This window comes from Capricornis sumatraensis, chromosome 6 (assembly GCF_032405125.1).
Source record: "Capricornis sumatraensis isolate serow.1 chromosome 6, serow.2, whole genome shotgun sequence".
NCBI lineage: Eukaryota > Metazoa > Chordata > Mammalia > Artiodactyla > Bovidae > Capricornis > Capricornis sumatraensis.
In genome coordinates, this window is record NC_091074.1 from 79,243,326 (window position 1) to 79,256,414 (window position 13,089).

General features: G+C 46.5%; 1 protein-coding gene across 2 annotated transcripts in view; it reads right to left on the reverse strand.

Moving 5' to 3' along the window:
* The window catches only part of PEBP4 (phosphatidylethanolamine binding protein 4), a 262,420-nt gene that overhangs the window by 103,062 nt on the left and 146,269 nt on the right, over positions 1-13,089 (reverse strand). For both annotated transcript variants that reach the window (XM_068974688.1, XM_068974690.1), the window contains exon 4: positions 12,344-12,442. In XM_068974688.1, the coding sequence (XP_068830789.1) occupies positions 12,344-12,442 (99 nt within the window). The remainder of the gene's footprint in view (positions 1-12,343; positions 12,443-13,089) is intronic.

A 13,089-nucleotide genomic window follows, 5' to 3' on the forward strand; every position in this document is an offset into this window, starting at 1 on the left:
TTGATTCTTGGTTGAGGAACTAAGATCCCATATGTCATGTGGCCAAAAAATAAAATAAATTTAAAAAGAAGAAGATGAAAAAGAATGTTTGTGTGTATATGTGTGTGTGTGTGTGTGTGTGTATGAAACCAAGTCACTTTGCTATACAGCAGAAATTAACACAACATTGTAAATCAACTATGTTTCAATAAAATTTTTAAAATAAACAATATATAGTATACTGACCAGATAGGAGTCTGTCCTGAGATACTGAGGAGTCACTAAAGGCTTCAACTAGGGAAGTAATGTGATCGTATTTCAATTTTAGAAAACATTAACCCATGAAGGAAAGATATGTTAGGTAGGTAGAATAGAGAAAAGAAGTCCAAAATGGCGGAGGCTAAAAGACAAGGAAGGGAAAAGCCCAGGAAAGTAGAACGAAGGAAGGTCCGAGGACCAGAGCGAGGACCTCAGGTAAACCAAACAACACTCCTGCCTGGCCCAATTTACACAGGACAGGCCCAGGGAGAGAAAAACATATAAAAAGAGGAGTCAAAGCTAGCTCGCTCTCTCTCTCTCTCCCCGGCCCCGCTCCGCGCGCTGGGGTGCTCTTCTCTTCGCGTCTTTGGATTGACATGCCCTCACACCTCGAAGATGGATTTTCCTGCTATCTTCTAAATAAAATAGAGCTGTAACACTGAGCTGTAACACTGATTTGTCTAAGAGCTATAACACGGTCCTTTTGAGACCTGAGAGCTATAACATGGTCTATCCAAGAGCCGAGAGCCATGACACGCTGAAGGGGCCTTAATGTCCGTCACTCCAAATCTTTGTTGTGCCGAGACAAAAACGAGGAGCATACACTCGCGTGACAGGTAGATACTTTTGTAAGGGATGAGGTTACAGGAAGTGGCTCAGTTAGACGGCTTTTGCAATAGCCACCCAGGGAGAGGTGGTAAAGGGGGCCTTAATTAACTCAGCCGTCTTGGCTTTTAATTCTGTTTGTAATTATTCTTTCTACACCATTCACATGTCTGAACTCTTAGTTATTCTCTTCTCTTCTTGAAATACAATCCCATATCCTTTGACTTTTTTAGGCCTGCTCATAATTCAAGCCCCAGCACAGCTCTTGTCTCCATTGTGAAGCCATCACAACGTACTATCACCTCATACATCCATCCCTCTACCTGCCCAGCCACTATCCATCCATCCATTCCTTCATTCTTCTATCCATTCATTCCTTTATGCCTTCATTCACCGATCCATTCAACACTGATTGAGGGTCTTCTGTGTTCCTGGCACTGTGCTAAATGATCAGGAGATAAGACACAATTCTACCCTCCAGGAACTCGTGGTCTTAACAGAGAAAAGAGACTCATAAATAATAACAAACCCATGTGATAAAGACACTAACAGAGGTTTGACTGAGCATAGTAGGAGCTCAGGGCAGGACTAACTCAGTCTGGAGGCCTCAGAGAGAGCCTTTCAGTGGAGGTGACATTTGAGCTGAGCCTTGAAGGAGGAGGCATTACCTCACTGCAGAGGGGAGAGTGATCTGAGCTCTCAAAGCCATCTGAGTCCAAAGGGCCCAGTTAGAGTTGATGCTAATATCCCATGAGTTCTACTCTCTGTTTCCTATACATTAGCCCTGTCTTTCCAACTGGGGAACAGAATAAACACATTTTAAATTCACCCAACATTTATTCATCAAATTATCTGTCATCTGTAGGTCTTACATGATTATTTTTTAATAGCTGCAGTGCTGAGCACAGTGCAGGTTAAAGAGTTGGTCCCAATACCTCCTGATTAAGTCCTATGTCTGTGGTGGCTTTTTCCCTTAGGGTCTTTTAAGTGGTAACCATGAGAACAGCTCATTCTCCTGCCAGGCTCTGACCTGCCTCTTGGGAGTGTTGTAAGCTCCTTACCATCAAAGGCTCAATTTTCTAAACTTCCAGTAGAGGAGTTAGGGAGATAGTAGATGGAAGGAGTAGCGAAATAGCAAATAGGTAGCATCTAAGTGCTGGATACTTTACACATTTTATCTCATTGTGTCCACACAACAACATTCCTGTGGTTTGATGCCAGTGTATTCATCTTTTTTATTTTTTTTTATTTTTTTTTTCATACATGCCTATGTGTCTTGGGCTTCCCAGGTGGCTCAATGGTAAAGAATCCACCTGCAATACAGGAGATGTGGGTTTGATCCCTGGGTCAGGAAGATCCCCTGGAGAAGGAAATGGTTGCCCACCCAGTATTCTTGCCTAGGAAGTCCCATGGAGAGAGGAGACCGGTGGGCTAGAGTCCAGGGGGTTGTAAAAGAGTTGGACATGACTTAGCAACTAAACAAGAACTATGTGGCTTATGAAATTCCTTTTCATTTTTTAAATTTTTTTTAAAGTCTTCTTTTACAGTTGAGGAAATAGACTCGGGGTGGGGAATCATTTGCTCACAGTAAGTTGGAGAAGCTGCCTGACAGGCCCCTGCTCTAAGGCCCAGGTCAGGGCTGCACTATGGTTGAGGTGGGCATGGCCAAGAATGGAGGTAAAGGGCAGGAGGCCAGGAAGCTCAAATTGCACCCTTCATACCAGCACCACTTCCTCTCAGTGGCTACACCTGGTCCTGACAAAAGCTGTCACAGAATCCAGGCTTGGGTCACTTCAGCCAGTTGCTACGTTGTGTCCGACTCTTTGCAACCCCATGAACTGCAGCACACCAGGCTCCCCTGTCCTTCATTATCTCCTGGAGTTTGTTCAAAATTCATATCCATTGATTCAGTGATGCTATCTAACGATCTCATCCTCTGTCACACCCTTCTCTTCCTGCCCTCAATCTTTCCCAGCATCAGAGTCTTATCCAACAAGTCGGCTCTTTGCATCAAGTGGCCAAAATATTGGAGCTTCAGCTTCAGCATCAGTCCTTCCAAGGAATATTTAGGGTTGATTTCCTTTAGGGTTGACTGGTTTGATTTCCTTGCTGTCCAAGGGACTCTCAAGAGTCTTCTCCAGCACCGCAATTCTAACACATCAATTCTTCAGCGTCTTCAGCACTCAATCTTCTTTATGGTCTAACGCTCACATGCATACATGATTCCTGGAAAAACCATATCTTTGACTATATTGACCTTTGTTGGGCATGGGTAGCAAGGGGTAGAATCTACCTAAACTCTGGAGACCTAATGTGGCATCATGATTATACATGCATGCTCTGGGTTCAAATCCCAATCAGTTGCTCACCAGCTAGAAGATCTTGGACAACTGCTTAACCCCTCTAGATCTTCATTTTCTGGTCTAGATTACCTTCATCTGGGGCTTTTGTGAGGATGAAATGAGAAATTCATGAAACACAGTGCCCAGCACAACACGCTAGTGTATAAATGTTTTGTTTCTTTTCATTCTTCCTCTTCATTTTTTCTCTTTCCATTTATTCTTCCTTTTTAAATTATTATTGTCATTGTTAATATAAGGGTATAAGCTCTAAGAAGAGTATCTTTAGCCAGGAGGGAAAATATGGCAGGTAGAAACACTACAGATATCAAAGGGTATATCTAACCGATCATCTGGTCTACCTCCTGTGCTGGGGAACATTCCTGAGTCACTGGTGAATAAGTACCTTCCATGCTAAGTACTCCCTTCTCTGTGGAGTATGTGCTCAGTTCTTAAGCAGTTCAAATCCTTAGGAAGTGTTTTCTTACATGGCGCCCAAACTGACTTCCACATAATTCTCCCCAGAAGAAGAGAGCAGGCCCTCCCTGTTGTTTTCCAAATAGAGTTCTTCCAATTTTACAAGAAATCTTTAACAACTCCTTAAAGTCAGTCCTCATGGCTGCCCTTGGGGGTTTTGGCAGGCCAGCCAGCCCTGCTTTCCTGGTTTCTACAGAGCCTTGCCCCTCAGGTTGCTTTGCTCATGTGCTGCTCACTGTCTTTCTTGAAATGCTGTGACCAGAACAGAAGATGGTATTCCAGGTGCAGTACAAGCCATGCACACCCATGGGACCTTCCCTTGGTCGAGGAAGACCTGCCCCGTCAAATACATTGCCACCGGCGCCCTCTCGCCTCTCCTTAGTGCGTGTGGTTAGGGTGGGGGTGCTGGGTCTGGGGGACCGTGAGGAAGTAATGCCACAGCCCAGGTTCCCAAGGTCAAGGCTAGGGGTGAGGTTGGACAGCTGGTCTCAGTCTCAGCCACTTTACAGCTCTGCCCACGAAGGGGAGCCAGGGTGCCACCCACTGACTGTGTCAGAGCTGAGTTCAGATTTGGGTGAGCAAGACTGCTGTTCCCTTTGGGGTGTCTATAAGTGTGTGCGCGTGCGTGAGTGGTGTGTGTGTGTGTGTGTGTGTGTGTGTGTGTGTGTGACAGAGAGAAAAGGAGAGAGAGAGAGAAAGAGAGAAAGAAAGAGTTTTCTGCCTGATCCAGGAATTCTCCTGGATGGCAGAATTGGTTTCCATAACGACTTTCTGATATAAACATATTTGATAAAAATAAGTTAACAGCGGAGCTGTGGTGGAGCACAGATTCTCAGAGTGCAGAGAGAAAGAGAGAGAGTCAGTGAGCTCCTCAAAGGACAGCGTTTCCCTTTTTTCCCTCCCCTCCTGGTCAGCTTCTCTATACACACTTTCCATAAACCACTCTGAAAGCTTTGTTTCCCGTATCCCTGCATATCCTGGCCCCCTTCCTGCCTGTGCACATTGTATTCACGTTCTCTCTCCTTCCCTCTCCCCCTTTCTCCTTAGTTACCTGAAGCACTACAGTATGTATGGGATAATATGATAAATTCATTTCCAATTCACTGCATTATCCCTTGAATATTTTAATGACTCATTGAATGGAGTAAAAAAAGCTATTTCAAATGAACAATTATGCTGCATTAGTCTAAGGGCTGATTATATTTAAACAGTGCTCACATGGATAACAGGACACAGCGACCTCGGCATCCGAGAGTTAATTTGGCTCTTATCTCCAAATAATTTTACACCACAAATTACCATGAAAACCTTAAGGGCTTTAAAAACATTCATCAGAAGATAATATTCTACTTTGTAGCAACAGTTTATTTAAATTATTTTGAATGGGAAGCAAGGCCTCCCTGTGGTGGGACAATGACAGCCAAGTGGGGATGGTGAGCGATAAGGAAAAGGTGAGGGGTGCTGGGACATGTTAAAAATAAAAGTGGGGGAACTTCCCTGGTGGTCCAGTGGCGAAGACTATGCTCGCAATGCAGGGGGCACAGGTATGATCCCTGGTGGGGGAACCAAGATCTTGCATGCTGCAAGGCACATCATAAAATAAAAAATAATAAATAGAAAGCAGGAAGTATTGGATGAAGTGTAGCCCTGACCGTGGGAGGCACATCATAGCCCTGTCTGATGCTTGCAGCCAAGGCCCGTATGCAGGCTGTGGTCTGTGATGACTCCAGGAGCCCCTGGTCTGGTCCAGGGGGGTCACAGGGCAATTCCCAGAGGCTGAATGACCAGATGGGCTTCCCAAGTGGTACTAGTGGTAAAGAACCCATCTGCTGATACAGGAGACATAAGAGACACGGGTTCGATCCCTGGGTCAGGAAGATCTGCTGGAGGAGGGCATGGCAACCCATTCCAGTATTCTTGCCTAGAGGGTTCCATGGACAGAGGAGCCTGGTGGGCGACAGTCCATGGGGTCACAAAGAGTTGGACACGACTGAAGCAACTTAGTGCACACAAATGACAGGACAGACATCCTTCCCCTCAATTACTTCCTCCACCAAAGCTAGCTTGGGTCAGGTTGGTACCTCTAGGCTGAGCCTGGACCCCTCTAGACTGAGAGGTGAAAAGATGAGCTGCTTTTACCACATGGTTTGTGTGTTGGGGCATTGCCTAGAATTCTTACTTTGCAAAACAGGACCCCAACAGCCTAAGGCAAGTTGCTACATCATAAGTAGCCGCTGCGGTCAGATCTCAAAGTTGGGAGTGGTGGGGGAGAGAGTCACACAGTCTTTTGTTCTGTGTCATGAAACTTAAACTCATCAAACACTGGGAAATAGATATTATTGTCATGCCCATTTTAAGGATGGAGAAACTGAAGCTCAGAGGTTCCCAACTAGAAGTGGCAGTGCCTGGAGCCTCCCCCAGTTCATCTGACCCCAAAGTGAAGGCTCTTTCTTGCCTCCCTCATGGTGGCCATGTATAAGTCTGGTTTATAACCAAGGCCTCTGCATTGTCCGCACCACCAAATACTCTTTAGGGCTCCTAGATCCAAACCAACATGCTCTTAGGGAGCATAAGCCATGCTTTGCAGGTATTTATTACTTTAAATGGACCCTCATGGGGCAGGGCAAAGCATGCATGGACAAGTGCACAAATAGTAGCAACAGAACTAAAAATATAGGTCTAAATAAAGAAACTAATGAATGAATCCTATTTCCTTGGTTTGAGCTCTTCACCTGAACTTGAGGTCCTGATAGAGATCATTTATTCTTCTCTTTATTACCATTAGCTGGTTTCCGAGTGTGTAGAAAATTAGATTATATAATTACATATATATTAAAATTTTTACAGAATCTACTGCTCAATTGATTAGGAACGAAGATGAATCTGCCGCTTTATATAGTGCCTTTCTCTAGGGAGGCTTCACCTCTTTGCATATGTAATTTCCCTTTTCTTGTCTCTATCCTGAAGAGGAAGGATTTGTTTCAGCTTTACAGACAGGAAGCCACAGTTATCAGAGAGGTCAAGTAACTTGACTGAGATTTCTCAGGAGCCGGACCAATAATTCCAACAGAGGAGTCCTGACACGTGCTAAGCACCTAACTGGAAAGCAAGGGGCTATGATCCCAGTTCTGTTTGTTGGGTTTCCCATTTATCTTATTCACCAAACACACTAAGAGGTCCTTAAAAAATAAAAAAAGCACCTCTCATTATGGAAAAATCCGATTCTACAGAAAAATAGACAGAATAATGAACCCATAAAGCCCTTTCACTTCAGCCCAGAATTGCCTGTACTTACAGCTGCCAAAGGTCGAGGGCACTGAATGAAAGGGAAACGTGAACTTGCCGTTTCCTTTTCTTTCTTAAAACAAAACGATTTTCAGGACAGATTTTAGAATCATTGACAGTTTCTAGGAAGATTTTCTTTTTTGGAAGAAGAAAGGTACCCTTGCCTCCTTAATTGTTCTTGTGTTCTTTGTCACCAGTCATGATAGTCTTTGTGGAAAGGATTAGCATACCATCTCCCTGTGTTCAATATTCCCATTAACAATAAAAATAAACCTAATGAAAGTATCTGCCTGAAAAGCCCTGAGCACTAATTTCGGAGACAAATAGAAGATGAACCACCAATAAGCATTTCTTTCTGAAATGAATGATGCAAATTAATTAATACCTTAATTAGGCTTGAGCACAAAGATTATTAATTAGATTGAGTTAGAACTAAAAGCATCTTAAAGGAAAAGCTAGGGATGTAACACTGTGGAGGAGAAAGGATGTTATGTATCAACGGTCTGTTCAAAATATTTTTCGCTCAATGAGAGGTTTTTCAAAGAGGGGACTCAGAAAGACAGTACAGTTCATGTATCAGTCTCTGCCCGCCCAGGTCTGGGCAGGTTTGGGACTAAAGTCTAGTCTTGTCCCTGAGCAAATGGGAACCCACAGGTATAGGGAGTTCTGAACCCAGCCAACTTCTGGAGGCCCTCGTAACCCCACTACCGCCTCCTTTTTCTATCTCTCTAGAACAGAAACCCTCAGATGACAGGGAGGCCCCCTGTTTTGTTTGCGTTTGCAACCCCAGGGCTAGTATAGGGCCTGACTTGGAGCAATCATGATAACCTCACAGCAAAATACTATACAGAGTTCTGGGCCCTGTTCTAAGAACCTTTCAGTAAGTAAACCTGCTGTTTACAATTTGGGGGCTTCCCTGGTGGCTCAGAGAGTAAAGAATCTGCCTGTCAAAGCAGGAGATGTGGGTCCCATCCCTAGGATGAGAAGATCCTCTGGAGAAGGAAATGGCAACCCACTCCAGTATTCTTGCCTAGGAAATCCTATGGACAGAGGAGCTTGGCGGGCTACAGTCCATGGGGTCGCAAAAGAGTCAGACACGACTTAGTGGCTAAACAACAGCAACAAACAATAGTGTGAGGTAGGAACATTCAGGATCCCCACTTTATAAGAGAGCAAGTAAAAACACAGGTTGAAGAACATGTGTCTCCCTGCACCGCAGCCCCCACACAAAAATCACAAAGCTAACACTGGTGGATTCAAATTCAAACCACAAGTCTGGCTCCAGATTTCTCGCCCTGAAGCACTAGGCCATAGCAAATAATGGCCAATCCATATGTGCTGAATGAACAAAGAGTACCCTGAATGCCTAGTCCTTTCTGATGGACTTCTCTCTAGCTCCTAGTTTTTCTTTAAGGACTGAAGCTTTATCCTATTCTGTCCCAGATCCCACCAGCCTCTCACTGGCCGGGTGGCTGATATTTCACATATTCCTAAGAAGTGGTATATATCTTGTTTCAACCTGGACAGACAGTCCAAAAAATTGTCTCTACTGAGGGGCTCCCATGGCCACGGTGCAGCCCCCCCACCTAATTAGGTCTGAGTCCCACAGGTGGCGCTAGTGGGAAAGAACTCGCCTGCCAGTGCAGGAGACATAAAAGACGCAGGTTCGACCCCTGGGTCAGGAGGATCCGCTGGAGGAGGGCATGGCAACCCGCTCCAGTGTTCTTGCTAGGCGAATGCCATGGACACAGGAGCTTGGCGAGCTACAGTCCACAGGGTCACAAAGAGTCAGACATGACTGAAGCGACTTGGCATACACTCCTGGCACCCCACTCCAATGTTCTTGCCTGGAGAATCCCAGGGACGGGGGAGCCTGGTGGGCTGCTGTCTGTGGGGTCGCACAGAGTCGGACACGACTGAAGCGACTTAGCAGCAGCAGCAGCAGCATGCCCTATTGATGAGGCCAGCCTAGGTGCCACCAAGTTTGCCTCTGTGGTCATTGTGAATCACAGAACTACTGTCTTTCTGTATCTGCAGTGACGTTTTGGCATGCCTTATTGCTGATGCCACTTGTTGCTGAGGGTTATGATAACACATAGGGTTTACTTTTATGGGGTTCAAGATCTTTATCAGGTGTGTTTTATTTACCAAGACAGCATTCCCTCCCTCAGGAAGGTCCCTGGAAGCATCCACTTGTAAAACGTAACCAGAAACAGAGCCCCAGGATGATGAGGGAACCACAGAGATTATGTTTCCCATTATACAGGGAGGGCATGGTGACATGCCTTTGGCCACAGTGAAGCTGATGCAAGAGATGTGGTGTGAACCCTGACCATGTGGGATGGTGGTTTGGAGTTGAGGTACCAGGATTGAAGACCCACCTCTACCACTCATAGCTGAGAGACTGGAATCGTTTCCCCTCTGCAGCCTTTGTTTCCCCATCTGTAAAATGGGGATAATGTCTGGTTTGCAAAGTGACTGAGAGGATCAATGAAAAAAACCAGCAGTGAAAGTGTTAGTCGCTCAGTCATATCTGACATTTTTGACCCTGTGGACTGTAGTCCAACAGGCTCCTCTGTTCATGGGATTTTCCAGGCAAGAATACCAGAGTGGATTGGCATTTCCTTCTCCAGGGGATCTTCCTGACCCAGGAACTGAACAAATAGGAAGTTCTAAAAGTGCTTTTCACTTGCCAATTGCTGCACAAATGGGTGATATTAACAAGGACCTGGGCATTCTGACACTGAGCTCTGCAGTCTTCCTTCCAGCTGCTAAACCCCTCCTGGATGCCTGTGGAATGTGGATGTCCTGTTCCCTCCACCCTGACCCAAGGGGTGCCCAGGAATCTGCATTTTAACAAACTTGCTAGCTGATCTAAATGTACTTTAATGTTGGGGACTGACTCAGCTGTAGCTGAACACACAGGAAGTGCTTCTGAGCTTGATCAGCGCCCTCTTTTCCTTTGGCTGAGATCCATGGCCCGAGATCTACCCCAGTCTGGTTTTTATACCAGCTGTGCAGCTGGCGGAACATGGGGGCCGGCGGTCAGGCTGAGTGGACATAACTGGGGAGAGCTGCTGCTTCCTGCTGGACCCTTGCATCTGGGCAAGTGGGTGACAATGCAGCGGAAAACCAAGCTTCCTCCAGCCCGAGAGAGAGGGCTGAGGGCTGCACCCGGGCAGGTGGCCCTGGTAAGCTCTATGGCTTAGCAGTCCCGCTGGCCAGCTGCCACCTGCCACCTGTTCTGCTTCTAAGCTGGGCTGTAAGGGCTGAAACCACATTTGCACCACAAGGCTGGTGTGAGAAAACTGTCCTGTCCTGTACTGGGGGAGGGGAGTGGGCAGGAGAAGACTTCAGGCTTGGAAAAGAGACAACCTCATGACCTCAAGGAACCCTCTACTCTGAAATGTGGCTCAGTGGGTAAAGAACCAATGCAGGAGATGCTGGAAACATGGGTTTGATCCCTGGGTTGGGAAGATACCCTGGAAGAGGACATGGCAACCCACTCCAGTACTCTTGCCTGGAGAATCCCATGGAGAGAGGAGACTGGAGAACTATAGTCCATGGGGTCACCAAGAGTTGGACATGACTGAACACGCATGCATTATCACATTCTGTTACATTCCAGCTTCTGGAATTGGGCCTCAGAGTTGCCCATAGAACCTTCTTACAGGCAGCCCTGTGCATGGGGGGCAGACTGTAAATATGATGACCAGTGTGATGGTCTTTTCTTGAGAGTTTCTCGTGGCTGCTGGGGAGTCCTGAGCACACACAGAGCCTCTGCTCTAGTTTGCGGCAGGATCCAGTATCTTTCCCTTTTGTGCTCTCAGCTCCCCTCCCTCCCCTGATGGCAGGAATCTCCCCTAGCTCTTCCCTTTCACAGGTTTGTGGTGTTTCCGAGGCTCTTGGAGAGCAGGGCTTGGCCAGGGGAGGGTGTGGGAGCACTGCTCCTGCCCTCCTTCTTCAGCCCTGCTTGGGTTCTGTTCTGGAAGTCACTGTTGCAAGTCTCCCTGGAGGGGGCCACTACCTAGATTGTCACCGGAGCTGCCCCGGAGAACTGGCTATCCCCTGAGCATCCTGCGAAGGATCTGTGGTCACTGGGTGGAGGTTGGTTGCCAGGGTAACCCTCCCACCACTTCCCCACTCCAGTGGTTGTGAAAGCCCTGCCTTGACCAGGAGAGTCGACAGCTAGTTCAGACAGATACCCCTTCCTCTGCCCCACAGATCGAGAAGGAAAAATATCAAGTCCCTATATTTGTGGTATGTGCTGTGTTTTAGAGACTGCTCTTAATACACCCTCTCATTGGAGGATCATGACAACTCTACAGAAGAGTTAACATGGTTCCCATCTTACAGATAAAGATGAAATGCCATTGAGGGTCTCCACGACATGATGAAGATCGCTGAGTTGGGAGCCAGCCTGGATCCAGACTTAGTCTTTCTAGGCCTGGGTTCCCACCATCTTACGGGGCTGATGCCTTTGCACACGTGATGCAAACACCATCGACAGGCTTTCCAGGCAGAAATACATGGATGTCTGATGATAGTGTGGATTTTCCCCTAGTGCACTGCCACGTGCTTGTGAACAAAAGATTCAACAGTCAAGTGAGATGGGAAAATAGATGCATGTTATATAACGCATACCAGGATATTAAAAGCACTAAAAAGCCCTTCAGTGAGGAATGGGATTAATGCAGTTTAACCCAGAGTCTCCAAAACTTGCCTGGCAATAGAGCCTTTCTGGTTTTGGTTTTTTCATCTAATGCCCCTTTAACAAGCCACCGGATTTGTGTTCCTCAAACCAATTCTGGAAAGGCGGAGCCAACCACCTTTCTAATTATGGCTGATGACAAAAGGAAAAATAAGGGAAGGTCATTTGTTTCTGTACGAAGAAAAAGAGATGGATCACCAGGCCCCCTCCATGCCCCTTGGCCCATCAGGAGCAGATCCTTCAGGAGTCCCCTGCCATGAGGACCACATAGAATCACTTGGGGCCCTCCCAAACCCAGGGCCCTGGCAGTGGTGTGCTGAAGCCATTGCTACAGTCTCAGAAAATTTGCGATTCAGTTATGAAATCATTGTAACTTGAAACTGGTGACAATGGGAGTCTTTACAATACAGAAATCAGGAAAACAGTACAAATTGGGGCTCCACCCCTACTCATCCTGAGAACCTGCTTACCTATGTATCACTGATCCTGGGATATTTTCTGAAATTATTAGAAAACGTGCACAAGGCTGTGACAGCTGGGTGCTGGGGGCAGCCTGACACAGAAGTCTTGGCTTATCAGGGTCCCTGACCCTCCCAAATGAGAGCTGAGAACCCGAGTGAGAGCTGAGAATGACCATCTTCTGGCCCCAATGCCCGCTGAGTCTGAAAGTGCCTTCTGGCCTGCTTACCTTGATATCTGACACCAGCCAATGTCTCCAGAATCGAGCTTTGGGAGAAGACCTGCTGGGGGCATCCGGGTCCACCATCACCAGGATGTAGGCTGCATCCTGTAACACATTCACCAGAAACAAGTGTAGTGTTGCGGCTAGAATTCGGATAGGAAATCTACAAGGTGCGGACACTCCTTTTACCTCAATTCCAGCCGACAGCGGCTGACCCACCCCTGGAGCTTTCTACTCGATTCAGCCCTGTTCTTATGACTTTCCTCTTGTGTCACATGCTGATTCTCAGAGAATTGGTCTATTAAGTAGGCAGCTTAATAGTTTGGCTTTCCCTTTATGAAGAAGAATCAAGCAAGCAAGCATAATTTACCCAGCACCTGGAAGTCCCTAGCATCATGCCAGGAGCTGGGGAGGAAACAAAGGAAACAGGGCTTCTGTTCTCAAGAAGCTCACACACAGAGTTGGAGCAACCTGTCCATTAATTCAGCAAATACATTAGAGCTTAGTACATGTCAGGAGCTGTACCGATCGCAAGGAATGCTCAGATTCATTCATCCCTTCAACAAACATTTTCTGAACACCTGTTATGGGCCGGAAGCTGTTCTAGGTACTGGGAGTCCAGGAGAGAACAAGACAGTGTGACCCATACTTTCAGGAAGATTTTACTCTAGGTAAGACACACACACACAAACTGAATAACAAATAGCAAGGAAATGCCAATGTGAGATTAGTGCTATGAACAAAATAAAATA